This window comes from Rhododendron vialii, chromosome 6a (assembly GCF_030253575.1).
Source record: "Rhododendron vialii isolate Sample 1 chromosome 6a, ASM3025357v1".
Taxonomy (NCBI): domain Eukaryota; kingdom Viridiplantae; phylum Streptophyta; class Magnoliopsida; order Ericales; family Ericaceae; genus Rhododendron; species Rhododendron vialii.
Genome location: NC_080562.1, coordinates 35,088,699 through 35,107,991, shown reverse-complemented (window position 1 = coordinate 35,107,991; position 19,293 = coordinate 35,088,699). Strand labels below are relative to the sequence as shown.

General features: G+C 39.2%; 1 protein-coding gene and 1 long non-coding RNA gene across 2 annotated transcripts; both read right to left on the bottom strand.

Annotated features, from left to right (window-relative positions):
• Positions 1-1,352: 1,352 nt before the first annotated feature.
• LOC131329376 (uncharacterized) lies at positions 1,353-4,177 on the bottom strand. The gene is made up of 2 exons (XR_009200748.1): positions 3,825-4,177; positions 1,353-2,613 (listed from the first exon to the last, which is right to left on the bottom strand). It is a non-coding gene; the product is annotated as an uncharacterized LOC131329376 (long non-coding RNA).
• An 11,180-nt stretch (positions 4,178-15,357) lies between these two features.
• On the bottom strand, positions 15,358-16,810 carry LOC131328680 (cytochrome b561 and DOMON domain-containing protein At4g17280-like). The gene is made up of 3 exons (XM_058361595.1): positions 16,120-16,810; positions 16,023-16,027; positions 15,358-15,910 (listed from the first exon to the last, which is right to left on the bottom strand). Exons 1-3 carry the CDS (start codon positions 16,385-16,387, stop codon positions 15,587-15,589), a joined length of 597 nt encoding a protein of 198 aa, XP_058217578.1. The 5' UTR covers positions 16,388-16,810; the 3' UTR covers positions 15,358-15,586.
• Positions 16,811-19,293: the final 2,483 nt, after the last annotated feature.

The window sequence follows — 19,293 nt, the reverse complement described above, 5'->3', positions numbered from 1 at the left end:
TGCATCATACTGCCTGGAATGCAGTAAAAAAAACACATGTCAAACCCTCAAATGGAATTTTAATTTCAAAGCCATCCATTCCGGCTAGAAATCGAGAGAAGTGAACCCATAGAATCATCATTGTTCTACAGAAAGAGGGAAGGCAATCCATAGATTAATAAACTAAAGTTCACCATGGATATTCCTAGTGATTCTTCTTGGACGATGAGGAAAATACTTGGTTTAAGGAAATTGTGCCAACCCCTTATTAGATATCATGATGGTAATGGGGCAAATACCTTTCTTTGGCTAGCTAACTGGCACACTCTGGGGCCATTGCATGCTAAATTCGGTGAGAGGACTGTGACTAATTTGGGCAAAGCATTATGGGCTAAAGTGGCTACTATCATTGACCAAGGAGATTGGTGCTGGACTAGATTGAGAAATCAGTCCATTCAAGCTATTATGGCTCATACTCCTCCCAAGTTAATATAGTGCCTAGATGGTTCTTTATTCTTTGGTTGGTTGTCCTTCAAAGAGTGAGCACAAAGGATAGGTTCAACAGTTGGGGTTTGCACTTGGATGGAACTTGTTCTCTCTGTAATTTGGCTGATGAAACTCATCAGCATTCAATTTTTGAATGCTTTTTTTAACTGTTGTGTGGAAGCATCTGGTTAATAAGAACATGGTTTAGAACATGCCTTGCAACTTGGTGGAGGTTCTTGATTGATATGGTGTGCAGGCGAAGGGTAAATGCTTGAGGTGTATGAGTCCTAGGTGTTCTTTGGCTGCTGTTGTTTATGGGCTGTGGCGAGAGAGAAATAGTCGAATTTTCTAGGGGAAAGCTATGGGGCATGAAAGGCATTGCAGATTGTGTTAGAGATTTCCTTAGCACAAGGAGAAACTTAAAGCGGTCTCTAAAGAATCAAGTCCTATGCAGGCAATGGAGCTTACCTAGAAGGATTTTCTTTCCTGTATAATTTTCTTTTGGTTTTCTTCTGTTAGATAATGGTTGTCTTTGTGGTTGTACTTGTAGGATGCTGTAAGGGATTCCATCCCTAGACATTGTTTATTGTGGTTGAGCTTAATCAGAACTTGCACTTATCAAATAAATAAATAAATAATGCTCGACATAGAATGTACCGCTTGATAAGCAAAGTGCTAATATTTGCTGATGATGACAGCATTGGAGGGGTCATAAGCCCAACCCTCCTCGCAACAATGAATCAGTTGGTCAATAAACAAGTAAAAGAGGCCAGGGAAAGTAGGAGGCTTGCTTTCAAACCCAAGCTTTCGCCCCGTCAGTTCTCATAATCAAGCAATTGTACTTGGCCGCAAAGAACTGAATTTATCAAATGACAAATGTTAAAGGTGGGAGAAAGGGATGATTTTTCTACTCGTGATAATGTGACCTTGGCTACTCAAATTACATTATAACTGCTTCAACATTTGACGCAAACCTATTGTTCCCAAACCATTAAAAACTCCTATTGTCCAATTAGATCCAAACCTACTGCTCCCATTAGACACAGAAGATCACTAAATTTATAATTTGCGTACAGAGCAATCAAATATCCAAAGTACTTACTGCCAAAAATATCATATGGAATTATCTTCCTGTTAGCACACTACCATAAACATGACAGAGTATTAACTACTCAACTCTTTGCAATGCTCACTTCCTGTCTAAAGGCGTTCATTTCTTCGAACAACTATTGGATTACCATTTGTTCCCAATTGTGCTAAAAAATCCCAAAAAATCACTGAAGAGGGAAAGAAATGGAATCGTGTCATGTCCATGTTATATATTTATAATCACTTTTGAAAAATATATATAGTGCTTATAATGAAAGGAATGAGCATACAAATGCCATGAAAACAAATAAGACTAAGACATGCACATTGGCAACCAAACAGTCCAAGTATTTATGTAATCCACCAGCATTCATCAAGATTGAAGGCATTACACACAAATTTAAATTAGTTTTCATATAGAAACGGGAGTGCACGGCACAGTCACTTGGGCATTTCATTCCAATCCCAAATGAAATGCGAGGAAAACTTAACTGTAAACCCCAGTTGAAATACATCTAGCAATTAATTACCAATCCAAAATCAAGCACTTGTGGCTAAGGCTGAGGGCTATCATGGTCTTTAAAGGATCCCACTTCACTGTTAGATGATGAAGATGAGTGGACACACTGCACAACGAATCCTATATGGCGTTTCGATATGTATAGTTTGACATGAAGCATTTGGCCAAACTGAAACATGTCTCTATCTACGTGTCTATGGAGGGTATTTACCTTCCCCAAGACCAAAAAAGGCTTCAAGTAAAAATTGCAACAGCTCATTTGGTGTTGCAATTTTTACTGTTAGATGATCAAGATGAGCGGACACACTGCACAACCAATCCTATCCGACGTTTCGACATGTATAGCTTGACATGAAGCATTTGGTCAAACATAAAACATGTCTCTATCTACGTGTCTATAGAGGGTATTTACCTTCCCAAAGCCCAAAAAAAGGCTACAAGGAAGTAAAAATTGCAGCAGCTCATTTTATGGTGTTGCCGGAATTAACCAATGTGACCTTCTTTCATTTCTTCCATTTCACTTTTGTGCACCTCATTGCCTACAACAAAAGAGGTATACGAAAGGATTGTTTCTTCCATTTCTAATCAAATTCTTGTATCTATCAACTAATACTGATATCGCACCCATGATAATATTGTTCATCCAACAACTAACCAAGCAAAAAAAGGGGGGGAAATGATCAAAACTTCTGGCAAAAGAAAATCCTCTTCATCATCATTCCCAGTGAGAAGTTCCAAGACACTTAGAGCATTCTTTCACAACTTCACTTCAGAAAATCAACCACCGATCACCGATCAGCCAATACTGATATCCCTATGGACCGATGTAGAGATGAAGTGAAGTTGATATATATTCAATGACATCATGAGGAGTTTGTAGGATCGCAACCATCAATCTTGAGCAAATCCATACAAACCCAACTCTAGTGGATAATAAGCACGGACACATCTACTGGCCTCACGTATTCGTATCCGACACGGGTCGGTCACAGACACGGCACGACACTCTCTGGACACGTGCTTGTGGCCTAATTTTTTCTAATTTTTTTAAGAAATAACGTGTCCGCATGTCCTTGTCCATGTCAAGTCCTTATCCTATATCCGTGTCCATGGTTCTAAGAAAGTAACAATAATATTGCCCATCATTCAAACATTGATCAACCAAAGTCAATAATTGGGCATTTCCGTATCAGATACCCGAAACGATTACCCTACCCAAATCCACCCCGATACTCGCATGGGGGAGGGTACTTGCTCCCATACCCGAACCAAATGGGGTTCGGGTATTCGCCAAACCGAATGTGTAACTGAATTTAGGTGTACAAAATCAAAGAGTGAAACATCAGAAGAAACCAAAACAGACCCATTTGAACTACGTTATTCATTGTCCAAATTCACGAGCCAGCCAATTCAAAACGACTAAATAAAAATACATCTACACAAATAAACCCCATTTATACAACAGTTTCATCTCAAATTGGAAAACAGAGAGAAAAAATCTAAGATGAACCAAAATCTCTAACTGTTACAGAAATACAATTAGATTAAGAAAAAGGCATAGAGCAAACCCCACTACTTAGTTCAAAACCCTACTTCTGCATGTAATATTTTCAGAATCGCTTCTCTGTTTGGGCGGAAGATCGAGGAGGAGGGAACCTTAACATATCAGAGACCTTAAATCGGAAATCACTCAAATCGAGAGAGAGAGAGAGAGAGAGAGAGAGAGAGAGAGAGAGAGAGAGAGAGAGACCTTAGCAGAGGGAGATCGATGACGAATGAACGAATTTGGTGATGATTGACGGGGAAGTCGTGATGGTTGGCGGCAAAGTGGTGGTGACGGCGGACGGAGAAGATGAGGGGGTTGCGGAGTATGTGGTTGGGGTTGCAGAGGGAGTGGTAGGATGTGGTTGGAGTTGCAGAGGATGTGGTTGGGGTTGCGCCGTGGTGTGGGTGTGGGTAACTGGGTATGAGAGAATGATTTTGGAGGAAATTACGATGTCTCAAAGCTTCAAGAGAGCTTTATCCAACTCCTCTCTGGGTTTGATTTGATCAGTTGAAGAGCAGGAACAAGTAGATTGGAGATGGGAAAATGACGGTCTTAACAAATGTTTGCAATATGTCCGGAAGGTTCTGGGACCCTATTTTTTGTAAATAAAATGTGGATTGAAGGGGTGGTTTGGGTCCGGAAGGATCTGGGACCCAATTGGAGCAGATGGTGGGGTTGTCCGACTACGACTAGTGTGTGTGAGTGCCGAGCGGGAAATACGTGATGCTCATTCAGCGCATTCGGGTCGTCTATTTCAGTTTTGAACAGTTTAGATTTGGAGAAAAAAAAGAAGAAGAGAAAGTGTTAGGGTGAAAGGAAAGAGAGTGTTTCAATATGGACTATCCAATACACTTTTGGATTGTTCAGTTGTGTTGTTCGAGCACCACGTCGACCAGGTGACATAGTACTCATCCAGCATCCAAAAATTAAAATAGAAGGATATAGAGAATAATAGAAAGAATTGGTATGGAATTGAGAAATTGTATGATTTGGCTTTTTGTTACAATGACTACTTTAATTATAGAATGATCCTGGTTCAACTCCTCCTAGGAGTAAAGTTTTGCAAGTGAAATGGAGTGCAATTAAATATTAATTTCATGCATCTTCTTAGAAATTTCAATAAAAGTTTGAGAGGATCATTACAAATTAAAAGTAGTATATATTTTGTGGTGTCACGGCTAGAAATAAAGATGTGTTACATTTTAAACAGTACATCAGTAGAGTTGTCAAATGAGTATGGGCCGGCACAACACGTTTAAATGCGGCATTATACATCACAGGTACAGTCTTGGCTTGGCACAACATGGCATGGTCTTAGTAGGCACGGGGCATGGCACAGGGACAGAAGTGAGCGGACACGACACGAAAGTGGGCCTGACATAACACGACATGATCTTAGCCGGGCACGGGCACGACACAATTAGTGGCAAGGGCACGGCATTTCATGACACAACATGGCTCTAGCCGGGCACGAAAAGACACGTCACGAGGCACAGAAAACAAAAACAAAATTAAATAAATTATCTTGCTATGTTATGACTCATAATGTTATTAATTAAGATAAAAAAAAATAATGTTAATTTTATCAAATTTTTGCACCCGCGATCCGAAGAAGACTCTAGAGAACATTAGTAGACAACGGAAATAGAATGATCAAAAGGCATCAAAATGATGACATGACGATCGCTGTCTCACCAGTTACAAACACTTCTTTTTTTCTCTTAGAGAGTTCGTAGGGTTACTTTTGTAGTAGTTACCTTTGATTAAAAAAATATTCGCCTACTTAAATTAATTGATCACATTCTAAGAGCAAGTTTATTAGAAATTAGGCAAAAAAATTTGTGAACAGATCACATTTTTCATTTTACCTACTCACATTTCTTTCAATACTATACCAACACTATTTATTTTACCTATTATTTACTAAAATATTATTACTTTAAGAGAGAAAGGGTGAGTGGGAGAAGATGAATAGTGGTCTAAATGGGAGAAGAGATGATAGAAACTAATTTTTTAAAGCATAGCTGATGAACAGTAGTTGTACCATCTTCGGCAGAACTATCGAACCACTGTTCAAAAATGGAAAGTTGCTGTCTTTTCCCCAAAGCTGCTAGAGCTGTTTTTTTTTTTGTTTTTCTTAGCTAAAATAACTAAAAATGTATTATACATTATCTGGTGTGCATGCTCTAATTAATCCCCATTTAAATTAAATTTTTTTACACTATCATATAAATAATATATTGCATTTTTTAAAAAGAATGATTTTAAAAAAAGACACAGGTAGGGCACGACAAGAGAATGTGTTTTTTGGAAAGTTTTTGTATGACGAAAATCGGTTGGCGATCTGCCGGCATGGGCATAACGCGATTAAGTAAAGGGGTCGGCATAACACAATTTAAAAAAGGCACGACACGACACGATAAAATAAACGGTTTAGCACAACACGCTTAAATAACGGCACAACATGGCATGACACAATTAAGTAAACAGGCACGACACAAAGCACGGTTCTCACGAAGCTAAAAGGCACAACACAACACGTTTGACACCTCTAAACGTGAGGGATATATACTTGTAGATAGATACTATACGTTGCTTCGATGGGCTCGGAAAATAATATTCTAATAAGGGCGAATTCGGAAAAAATATTCTAATAGGGGTGTTCATTTTTTTTTTTTGAAAATTCTAACTTCATACCCACTTACACCCTCATTTACAGACTCCCACTCAGAATAGAGGTGAGTCGAATTCGGAAATAATATTCTAATAGGGGTGTTCATTTTTTTTTTTTTTGAAATTCTAACTTCATACCCACTTACACCCTCATTTACAGACTCCCACTCAGAATAGAGGTGAGCCCCCCCCCCCCCCCACACACACACACACACTAGGTGTATAGTGTGTGCAGACTCTACCCCTATTATAAGTATGTGTGTAATTGGATGTGTTTGAGTGTGGAAGTAGAATGATTGTGTTTTTTTTTTTTGTCTTGTCAACTAGGTGATCTATGTGTAGATTCAGGTTAAATGGACATCAACCAACGATTGAAGTGCATTTTCTCTCACAGTTTACATGCAAAAACACATCCTAGCTAGGCTTTTCCTCCACATAAATGTGTATCAATCTGAATTTTTGCATGAATCACCTAATCGACGAGAAAAAACAATGAACGATTCAAACCAAATAAAATAGACCCGAGGTGAGCGTCATAAGGACCACACAACACATGCTTTGCCTACAGTATTTGTAACGCCCCAAAAATTCGGAGACATTATTTAAATAATTGAAAAGAGATTTCCAATTGATTTTCCATTTCGAAACATTTAAAATTCCAAAAGTCTTGTCAATTTCAATCAAATCACAACGTATCAACCTTAAAGTATTTTGCCAGATTCTTTTACTGTACAATATTAAAATAATTAATTGAAATTACAAAGCAACTAAGGGTGTAACCAGAGTTCGATAATATCTTATTCGATCAACGTCAAATCATTCTTTGCCTACGTCCCTTTTATTCCGTCTTCAATACCTAGCGTTTAAGTTACCAGAGCAACATAGTACCGTGAACGATGACGCTCAGAAGCCAAAACCCACCCGAAACCCATAACTTACAAACAAAAGCATGTACAATACGATTAAATTAAATGGCAAATTAAGCAACAAACGATCAAATTCAATTACTAGCCATTAACTCAATGAATTCTAGAATCTCAACCTTTGAGAAACATCCTCTCATGCTAACCACTAGGACTATGGTCATTCGTGATACCGCTCCCCCTTGCTTGCCCTAACCAAGAGTCCCGATGAAACGATCTAAGTTATTTACTTAGTCAGAGTCATCGACCGCCTCACAAGGATGAATTCTCAGGGAACTAACCATAACCACTGGGCCCACAAGGAACTAACCGTAACCGTGGGAGCATATAGACCATAACCTGGTACTATAATACATATCACCCTTTTATCTCCTATTCAAAAAGAACGATCACGCAATGCCCTATCCTAAGGTTTCAAATCGACCATCAACTGCCATACCCTAACTTCATTTCTCGTCTCCCAAACTAGACTCTATGGATAACCTCCAACTAGGGATGAAATCGGTTGGATTCCGTCGGTTTTTTGCCTATTTTTCCACCGAACCAAACTAATCGGTTTGAGAAAATTGGAAATCGACACCGACTACTCTGTGAAGAAAACCGCTCGGTTCGGTGTTCCCTGAGGCGGTTTGGTTCGGTTGGTTTTGTCGGTTCGCTGTTTTGGTTTTCACAAACAAGAAGAAGAAGAAGATAAAACTTGAACTCGGGTGAGACAAAACCGCGGGCTCTGAACCAGCCAAACCTCCATACACATTGGTCTTCTAATGGTGAGAAATAGCCGATCTTTATTATGCTTCAAAATAAAGAGAGATATGAGTGACTGAATAGCTAAGATTTTCCCGTATTTAATTGCAATGTCGTCGTCGTCTGAGAGAAGAGATTGCAGATCACCGCCATGGATGGCAGAGAGAGAGAGAGAGAGAGAGAGGGGGGGGCAACACAGGGAGGGAGGCTGTAACGACCCGCTCCTGCCTTGTAGAATATTGTCCGCTTTAGACGCTCAAAATCTATAGACTTTCCAATGAGGTCACCCATCCTTGGATTGCTCCAGGAAGAGCACGATTAACTACGAAGTTTCAACGTACTTTGGCTCGCCCTCACACTTTAAAAGGCCTTATACAAGATACGGCATGATCTATTATTTATACCACACAACTTACACTTCACCAAACGACGTAGGACCACCCCCGGCTAACCCCTCTGATCACCGATCAGATAGTCCCCCCACAGGTCCTAACCACCCTCTGACCGGCCGACCACTACCTGGAACTTCTAGGGGCACGGCGTCACAGAGGCGAGGTATTAGGTTTATTTTTTTACTCTTTCATTCGGTTGGACAGTGGGCACGTGGATGGCTAGATATTAGGGATGGGATTAATAATGAATGTACCGTAGTCCATGAGAATTCAATGGTTCTTCGGTTTGGTTACATTCGGTCCATTTCACTCAAAAACCGAAACCAAATCGACATTAAATTTTTTCCAAATCTTAAAACCGAACCAAATTACTTGCAAAACCGACCAAAATCAAGAAAAACCACTCAGTTCAGTCGGTTTTTCGGTTAATATTTTCATCCCTACCTCCCACAAATCCAGATTGACTGGATAACCTCCAAGAATGAATCCTATTTAAACATCATTCCTCTGGCTAACTGCCAATTACATCATCTCCTATCTTCCGATTTCTTTTAACTTAAAAATCGTCTATGTGATCTTCTATCTACATACACCAAACCCCAGTGAACCTAATGTCCATTCTAAGTACAACAATATTTCACACAATTTAACATTTTTACTTAACATGCTAATAGACTAACAACAATTAATTTCACAATAAGAACGAATCATGCAAGTAAACTAACATGCGATAAATATTATCATGTCATCGAGTTTATCATGCAAATAAATTAATCATGCGATTAAACTAAGATTAAACCGGAAATTTATTTACCGTAGGACTCATAATGTTATTTTCTTATTCGCTAGGGTGTATTTATAAGCTATTCAAACATGAAGGGCTAAACCATAGTTATTCTAAACAAAGTTTCAAAATCCCAGTGGCTGTACATTTCGGAAAAACAAAAAAAAAAAAAAAACAAAGCCGTGGGTTTCGGCCCAACTCAGTTTACGATGTCGGGTTTGAATCTTATCAAGGGTGTTTCACTTTCTTTTTAAAAGTTTTTTTTGAAAAAAAAAAAATTTTAAGCTCAAAAATTATGTATTTATTTAATAATTTTTCTATCAATATAGATTTTATTTGATAAATTTCATTGAGATTTTTTAAACAATGCAAAAACAATCGAAAAATTATTTTTCATTTTCATAATATGTGAGTTCAAAATTACCTTCTTTTTGAAAAAAAAAAAAAAGTTTAGAAAGAAAGCAGAATGGGCCTTATACCGAAACATGAAACAATCATTACGGAAAATAATATATATTTAGGGAGGTAAGTTCGAACTATATCTCGTCCGGCAAAACGATTTTTCGGAGAGGTTTCGGTGGCGAGTCGGAGCAGCGTTGTAAGGTGGTGAGCACGGCAGTGTGGGAATCGGTGGTGATGGTGATGATGAGGTGGTGATCCGGTTGTGGTGGAAGGTGGTGGTATGAGCCCGGTGGTTATGGAGAAAAGGAGGAGGTGTTACGGTTGGTGATGAGAGAAAAGGAGTGGAGAAGGCGTTCGGTGGCTCGGTGGTGTTCTACTGTGATGAGAAGAAGATGGTAGGCAGGTTGGTGATGATGAAGACGGTGAAGGCAGTGGAGTGGTACCCCTATCTCTCACTCGATCTCTCTCTCTGCCGCGAGTTGTGTAGCTGGGAACAAGGAACGGAAAGGAAGTTGTAAATGGGTTTTGGTTTATTGCATGAGGGTTATGAACCAATGGGTGACTGTGTGTTGTCTACATGAGTGAAAAATGGGATTATGTACTCTGCCAAAAAAAATTATTCGGGAAAGGGCTTGGTTTGGTGCAACACACGCACACACTAGTAAAATCACTCGTTGAACAAGCGCGCACATAATTGATTACGGAATTAAAACTAATATGAGGACATAAATAAATTTTCGCATTAAATAAACTACGAGCATGAATAATATATGTTTTGATAAATATTATTATTATTTATTAAAAATACCAGGTCTTTACAGTATCGGCGCATAAGTTTTGGAGACCAAAAATGAAACCCTCGAATGTAGTCTCCTTATATTTTTCATACAAAAGTTGGGGTGAAACCCAGATCCCGAGATTTCGCTGGATGGCATTCCTGCAAAAATGTGCCAAAAACTGGAGGACCCCTGGACTTGCGGAAGCGAAATTATCGGGTGGATTTTGAGCTCTCCTTTTCCTTCTTTACAACTTGTACTGTCCACCGTCTCTGGTTCGAAATTAATCTTTTTCTCCCCTTTAGAAACGGCCTCGTTGGCCTCTGCAAGAGTAATTAATCAGAATGAAAACTGAAAACGCAGGTGCAAAGAAACTAACAGCAATATTGTTGGACTTCATTTTCAGATCTCTCTTTTTCTAACAAAGCACCACTACGTTCTATTTTGGCAAATTTTTTTGAGATGGGAAATGCAAAGAGAGATTGCTTTCGCCAACTTATATAGTGACAATTGTCAAAGTCTACAATAAAGTTGGTTAGTCTTATTATCACCGGCAATGTAGTTAGGTGTAGGGAATTTGGCTCCTAGCATTAGAGTTCTAAAATCTTATTTCACCTTCGGTTTGCTTTATCATATATGAGGTCTCAGGTTTCACGTGCTATCAAATTTTTTGGACCAAGCTTTGTTCTGGCTTTAATATATAGGGACCAGTATCTCGTTTAGAGTTTTACAAATTGAATTAAATGTTCAATAGGTATCTATATAGTTACATGTTACTCTCGCCGTCCCATTTTGTTTGCTCTCTATGGGAGACCGTGCCATTTTGAATTCCAAAAATAAACTACTTCCCGAATTAAGTTCATAACTTCATACGGCCAAAAATCAAGTTGATCACATATCGTTTCATAAGATTTTTTTAATGCATTAAGTTTCAAAGAAATGTGTTGAAGGAGTTGTAATCCGGTGTTATACACCTTTTTTAATACAACATTAATTCATTTTGAAATGATATCAAACAGTATTCGATTGACGTGATTTTTGACTTGATCGATATTTTCAACGGACTGGGGGACTGTGCTGTGTAACTTCGTGTTGCATAGCGTGATGCACAGCCTCCGGCGAGGCTTTTCCAGCATCGGTTCGACGATCGGAGACGTTCACCGTGTAGAGCTCGTCGAGTTCTATATGTGCACCAAAAATTAGCTCAATCAAATATCGTTAAGTGTCTCATCAGAACATGCATATATAACTTGAAAAAATGGATTTAGTGGTTTTGATCCAGTATTTCGTATCCATTAGGATTCTTTTTTTCAAGTTATATATGTTTCGATGAGGCACTTAACGATATTTGATTGAGCTAATTTTTGATGCTCATATAGAACTCGATGAGCTCTACACGATGAACATCTCCGATCGTTGGACTGATGCCGGAAAAGCCTTGCCAGAAGCTGCGCAACACAAAGCTGCACAGCATAGCACAGTCCCTAAGTCCATTTTCAACCATCTTTAAATAAAAAAATGAATAGTTTCAATCATTTTTTTAACCCGGAAAAGGCCCTCTCAAAAAGCCAAAAACTGGACGGGACCGGAGGGAGGGAGGGACGCTGGACGCTGGACGCGGGACGGGATGTCATACAAATGAAGAAGCTCTCAGTTGTCACAGTGAAGAATTGAAGTAGAAAAACAAGAAGACGACTTGAAGTAGAAGAAGATGGATAGTCTTCCTGGAGAAATCATGGTGAACATACTATCGAGACTCCCCATCAAACCCTTACTCCGATGCAAGTCCGTATGCAAATAATTCCTCACTTTAACCCACGACCCATACTTGGTCAACACCCATCTCAATCACGCGCCTCCTCTCATAACCAATACCCTAGTCTCATCCTCAATCAGACCACCCACTTCCGCTCCCACTTGTACTATGCCACCGTAACCCAAACCCAATCAAACTCCTCTAGTGATGAGATCCCTTTCTCACCGCTCAATTTCGACATGTTTGGTGTCTTGGGTTCGTGCAATGGCTTGCTCTGTTTGCACCATGGCACAGTCAACTATGGCATTATGTTTGTTATCAACCCATGTACCGGGAAGCGAATCGAGATCCCCGAGATGATCGATTGGCCATTTGGTGTGCACACGGCAATTGGGTTTGGTTTTAGCCCCCAAAAAATGAATATAAAGTGGTGAAGGTTATTGGTGCATCCGGGCCGTATGTGTTCAGTTTGATTGAAGGGGTTTGGAGAGAAGGAGTGGGAGCTCCCAGTTTCGAGATTTTGCCTTATTCGGAATCTTATGTATGCGTGAATGGAGTTATTCATTGGGCAAGCGTTTATGGGTAGAATTCCATTGTTTGTTTCGATGTTGCAGATGAAGTGTTCGATGTAATTCGCTGCCCCGCTGGCGGGCTTCAATGTAGTCAGGTATTTTTGGCCTTGTTTGGTGGGTGTCTTGGTTTAATTGAGTATGACTATGGAGAGAACAATTGTTTCGACATTTGGGTAATGAAAGATTTTAATGTGAGAGTCTTGGACAGAGTTTCATCATAAATATGAATAATATCAGGTGGCGACGGGCTGATTTCTTTCCTTTTTTTTGGTCAAACGGAAATTCATGCATTGAAAGGAGGCGAACATAAGCGTCATCAGCCGGAAGTTTGGCATACAAAGATCATAAGGCGACAAAAAGGCTACAAAACCGTAGACCTAAGTCCGGAGATGGCCAACACCCATGGCGTCCGCCAGGGCGAATTCCCTAGCTGCAAAAGAAATGGAGCTAGTTACAATCAAATCATCTTCTTGTTGCGAGCCAAGTCTTGCAAGACAGTTTGGAGTCTGATTTGCTTGGCGGTAGATGTGAGTTATGATTGAATTTGTTCCACCAACAAGTCTTCTCACTTCCTCAATAATGTGGCGTTGTGGGTGATCAGGCAGAGGTCCCTCATTGCAGAAGTTAACTGCCACACTTGAATCGGACTCGAGGATGACACTTGATATTCCTTTCTCGAAGATGGCAGTGAGACCTCTATAGATAGCCCATATTTCAACTTCCAAGCTGCTGGTGCCTGTAGCTTTCCCATAATAGCCTAGCACTCATTTTCCCGAGCTGTCTCTAAGAACTCCTCCATATCCAGCCTTATTGGTGGATTCATAGAAGCAACCATCGGTGTTCAGCTTGAGCTTTCCTGGAGATGGTAACATCCAACAAATCAGAACTCCATGTTGCGTATCATTGGTTTGTGGGGCCTTGAAGCTGAAAAAATTTCCTTTGCATAGATGTTGACATTCCTTAGACACACGGTTGAGATTGTTTCAACATTATCAAAGCTCTTCCTGTTACGAGCTTTCCATAATTGCCAAAGTGAAACAATAAAAACCACGTTCCAAGGTTACGTTCAGAAGAATGGCGAAGTTTTAATGCTTCATAGAAATCAAGCTCTGTGGTCTTATGATCCCAAAACCAAGAGTTTTAGGAAGCCTTAGATAGTTGAGCTTCCTGCTCGGTTTGAAGCAATTTGTCATGTGGGTAGCCTTGTTTCACCTTTAGGCTTTTGAGAAGGAACGTGTAATAGTAGGTTTTGTAAAATTGGGACCGTAAAGTGAACAACTAAAAGGGTTTTGCTTAAAAGATGTGGCTGTCGAGTTTTTTCTTCTCAAATAGACAATTACTCCTATGAAGGTATCATTGATCGAAACTCATATAGATTCAAGTAGCTTGTTCAATGGTACATGAGGACTAAAACTGGAGGTTGGTAGAGGTCATTAAATTATGTTCGCTTCCACCATTGTGTTGTGCCTTTGAGAACGGTAACTTTTTGTGCCTTTAAGAATACAAACCGATGAATGCATTGTGCAAGTTTTTCATTATGGTTTCAGACATCTAATATATTAGTAAAGATGATGCGTTTGTTCATCTTGCTTTCAGGTTCTCATATCCAGTCATCTGATGTCCTCTCTTTCTGCAGCCTTGTTTTGCTGGATGATTATGTTGTTTTTCCTTTAACTTTGTCTGATTTGCGTTCACTTTTCCTTTCACTTTGTTTCATTTACATTCACATGGGAATTTCATAGTATGGGTTTCTGTATAGTGTACATCTTAGATCTGGAAACTCTCCTGCAAGCTTCGATAATACAGAATATATTTTGCATTTTGGACCATAGAGCCAAACTCCATGCAATGGCCAAACGAAAGTTGCACACACATTTTCTCTCTCCTCTTTTTCCTCTAGGGTCTACGAGGGTCACCTGTCGCCGTCACCACCAGTGCCCGACCCGCGAGCCCCACTGGAAGCCACCACCACCTACACCTCTTCTTCTCTCCTCCCTAGCCACCACCACATCCAACACTTCTACAAGTGGGAAAGGGGGAGTTTTTATGCAAATCAACCACCACAAACAACATACAACAAAACCAATTTAGTCAATTAAGCCCTGAACTATTTATGCGTCATCTGCTTCTAATCATCAAATTTAATTTAGTCAATTAAACACCTCACCTTTCTAATTGAGATAAACTCGCACAGGCATTACTTGCCCTCTGCGTTTGAGTGGTATTTCCACGTATTCAATGTCTTTTATCTAAGAAGCCAAGCTTGTAGAAGGTATTAGAAAATGCAATGAGGGGTGGACATTTAGGGTTGCAAACGTACTGAGTTGCTCGCCTCGAGGATTGGCACAGCTCAGGTCGATTAATAATGAATGAAATAAACCCCCGGATGAATAGAAAGGTCCCTCCCTTTTTCTAAACCATGGGGAGCCCCGAGTAGCGCTTTTTGAATCCAAGTGCATATGGGAAAGATTCAGTCCGTTCATCAATAGTCGAGCAGAGCTCAACGTTCTAAAGCTTGGCTCGGCTTGTTTGTGAGGGCTTGACTTGATTATAGAGGCTGATTTAATAAATGAACCGGGTTCGACTCATTTAAGGCTCGGCTCGTTTACAAACGAGCTGAGCTTGTGCTTGAGTTTTAGGCTTGTTCAGTAGCCAAGCCGAGCTCAAACACTACAAAGCTCGGCTAAGCTCGTTTGCACCCCTATGGACGCTCAATAAGAACCAAAACAAGAGTGTGTCTATTCATGTAAGAACACAGAAAAACTACACATATCAGAAGGACAAAAAGAATGAAACTCTGTTATCATACACGAGTAGTAATAGCCTCCCTCATCACATGGGGGGCTCCAAAGAAACCCTAACTCAATCATCTAAAAGACCAAATCTGGAAATAGGCAACAAAAACCAACAAAAACACAGAGCCCGTCAAAATCTATAACCCACACTATACTGCCTGCTGTGATCTGGTACCATTACCATAGTCAGAAACACCATTTGCGCTGTTTGGGTATTTATCTGAGCCAGTTTTCTTCCTCTTTATAACAAGGTACCATGTGTAGGCTTCCAACATAGCAGCATTGAAGCCCAAAACTATGATGATGCTAATGTAAGCTCTCTTCCAGTTTTTGCCGGGGTTCAAGAAGTCGATTCCCTCGAAAATGTTGACAATGCTCAGAATAATCGTAAGGTAGCCGAAGGTCCAGTGGTAGACGTTCCAGTATATTCTGATTTTGTGATCCTTCTTTGGCCTCAAAAGCAGGGCAAACACCTACATTTTGAAACAAATGACAAAAGCCCATGAGAATACTATGAATAAAACATCTGATTGATGCTAAAGTAAGGGTAGGATTTCACATGCCTCAATGCATTTTCAGTCGTACCATTGCTATATAAAACCGTGCAGTAGGAAAGGAGATTTACAAATTTTTTGAGACAGAGGATCGCGTGCATCGGTGCCTTAAAAGAAGAATTTAATACGAGCAACAGTTCCGAGGACGAAGAGGGTGATGCCGATGTTCCTGTGGGTGGAATGGGTAATGCCGGCAGAATCTCTGCCGAGTTTAAGACCGGTGGCCCATCCGGCGACACCGACGATGTAGGCAGAGGATTGGCAGGCTACGTGGAGGTAAAACCAGGCAGGGTCGGCTGATTTGAACACCTTCAAGTACCTTGCAATCATTGCCCCTAGAGGCATCAAAGTTCCCCAACTCACTGCATTCAAAATTCCAGAACCTGAAATTTGCATTCAATCAAAATCAAGATTCTCAACCATAGCTAGATCAAATGAAGTCAGTGACAGGAAACATGAGTGGATCTTTCGCACAACTAATCTTGAATCACTATATATCGGGATCACAATTAAGATTCTAATTTGGGACACTACATCAGCTCGATCAAAGACGAAATATTTGCCATTTGTACGTACTATTTCATCTAGATCGGGAAAGGGTAAAAATCAAATAGACAGCAACGGGGGATGACCAAATCCGACAGAAGAGGAGGCCAAGTCCAAAATTACTTGGACTTTGGAAGGGTTCTGCGATTATAGTGAAAAAGACATTTTCATAGGACCTAAAGTCAAGACATCATATTTGAATGGGCCACATTAAGTAATATTGAAATATATGCACCCCTTCCGGCCGCGACCAACCATAATCCACAATTATGGAAGTTATAGGAACCTGCAAAGTGTCATTCCCATCAGATTAAACGTCATCATAGGAACCTGCAAAGTAGGAAATAACATTCATTCAGTATTAAAGCAATTATCACATATTGTGTAAACGCACAAAGATTCTCATTACTAAATGGTGTTTCAATGTAGTATACTATGACTAAAGGAAAAGTAATAATTGGACACGGAAAAAATGGCCATAATCGATTTGCAAAGAAAAAGAGAAATTATAAAGTCAACTTTGATAATGGACTTTAATGTTAATATACGAATATGTTAATTCTAATCGTGGTAAGATTTGGCCTGATTGGTGGGTTTTTTTTTTTTGAAATGTATTTTTGTGGTGATATATTTTTCATTGAAAATGCATAAATAATGGTTGCGATACATTAATTTTCCAAAACATTTCTAAATTATAAGCATGATTTAAGAAAGGGGAGACGTATACCAAATCTGTGCCCTAACACCTTTGACCTGAAAATCCATTCAATGCATGCATAGGTATAATACACACAGATATTTTCTAATAAATTCCAGAACTGATTGTTCTACTTCCATAATAAATAAAATCACTCAAAAAATCATTCCTTTTGCAAAAAATGGAAGGGGAAACGTGTAAGACTTAAAAGGAATGTTGAATTAATGGTCTAGATTTATGCAGAAGGAAGGGATAAATCTTGAGTGTTGGTTATCTATTGGATTCAAAAGCAGTTCTATTTTATTATATAGACTAGTGCATGCCCGTGCCTAAAGGCACGGCTCCGAATCGATAGCCAAAAAATTATTAAGTTTTATCCCTCCAACCTCTTTAACGCAATGGCAGAAAAAAATCAATAGAGCATCATTTTCTTCACTCATCAATGACAGTGCTTAAATTTCCATGTTTAAAAACACATTGTAAATAACCTATTCTTCCCCCGATTGATTATCTCCACTTATCCTTCCCCCAGTTGTAAATCAGTATCACAAAGCATATGAATATCAATATAAATTTTATGAGTTACTTTCAATGAAAGACATCCCGAACCAATAATCATTCACAAAGACTATCAAATTTAGTACATACCAACATCAACACCACCTTCATACAGGATCATTCAATTTTGCCTCCAAAAAAAATTCCATTGAAAGCCATAAGAAAATATTACTTGAAGCAGTAGTCCCAAGTCCAAACGATCACATTGCAATACTTCTCAAGCAACTGTGAGGACCTAGTCAATCACATAACCACCATCTCTTGCCAGCATAAAAAATGAAAAAGGATTTACATAAAAAATTAGGAACCAATGTTATAAACGAAGGGCAGTGCAATTGGATTTAATCCATCACCAAGATTGTAGACCGAAAATATAACTTCAATCCCACTCTCCCAATTGCACAATACATGCATAGTACTACAACTAAGTGGATTCAAACAAAATGAAACCTAGATAGCCAAACCAACACATGTTAACTGAAGACTTTACAAAATTAATTTATGTTGTCTAGAGCTTTCCCCAAAAGCTATTTTAACCACGAAACAACAAAGAACGAAGCAACATAAAAAAAATGTAGGCTTAAAATACTTACATACTTGTGGCAAAGCATAGATCGGGCGAGAAAGAATCCACTAAGCGAAGCACAAATAGTTTGGTCCCTTGCATCTTGAAAGAATTGGATCGAATCCTTTGCATCTTGAAAATGATGACTAAACCATTCAGAAATGTTGAAAAAGAGTTCCACTCTTTCCAGAAATGTGCCATGCACGGGATGAATCAAAGTACACATAGTTAATCTAAATTCATATCAAACAAAAAAATTCTTATTCTAAATTGTCAACATCATTCACCATACATCATTCAACACAAAAAAATAAAACAAAATTCAAGTTAACAAAATAAATCAGAATTTAACCTAACAAAGACGATTGGTCATCATGAAGACTCCAATGCTCCTTTGTCCCTCAATATTCTTAAGATTAAGATGGCCGAGGAGCTCCTTTAGGCACGCATCTAACCTTCCTTTCTTGGACAAAGGACGTGCTAGAACACCACGCCAAAGCCCCTTTCTAGGAATACCTGCACCAATCACCACCAACCAAAAACTTAGAGACATAATACATACTAATGATATCATCACGCCAGAAAATAGACTGATTATAATAACCTAATCAAAATTCTTCCATAATTATAATGTAATTAATGTAAACCAATTGTTCGGAGTGTTTGTAAATAGCATAGGAGAAGCATAAGGACTGATCATGAGCCATGAAGCACACTTTCAGGGAAAAAATTGGCATTATTGTCTTGATCTCATTGCCAATCATTGAACTTGAAGTAGAATCCCAATAAAAAATGAAGATCATTAGAGCTAATAGTGGTACAAAACAACTAAATCAAAGCAACTACACCTTTTTACCAATGTTTAAAGGGAGAAATGCAAGCTAAGAAGCATATTGAAATCTTTGAAATGGAAAACAATGGCTGAAAAAAAAAAAG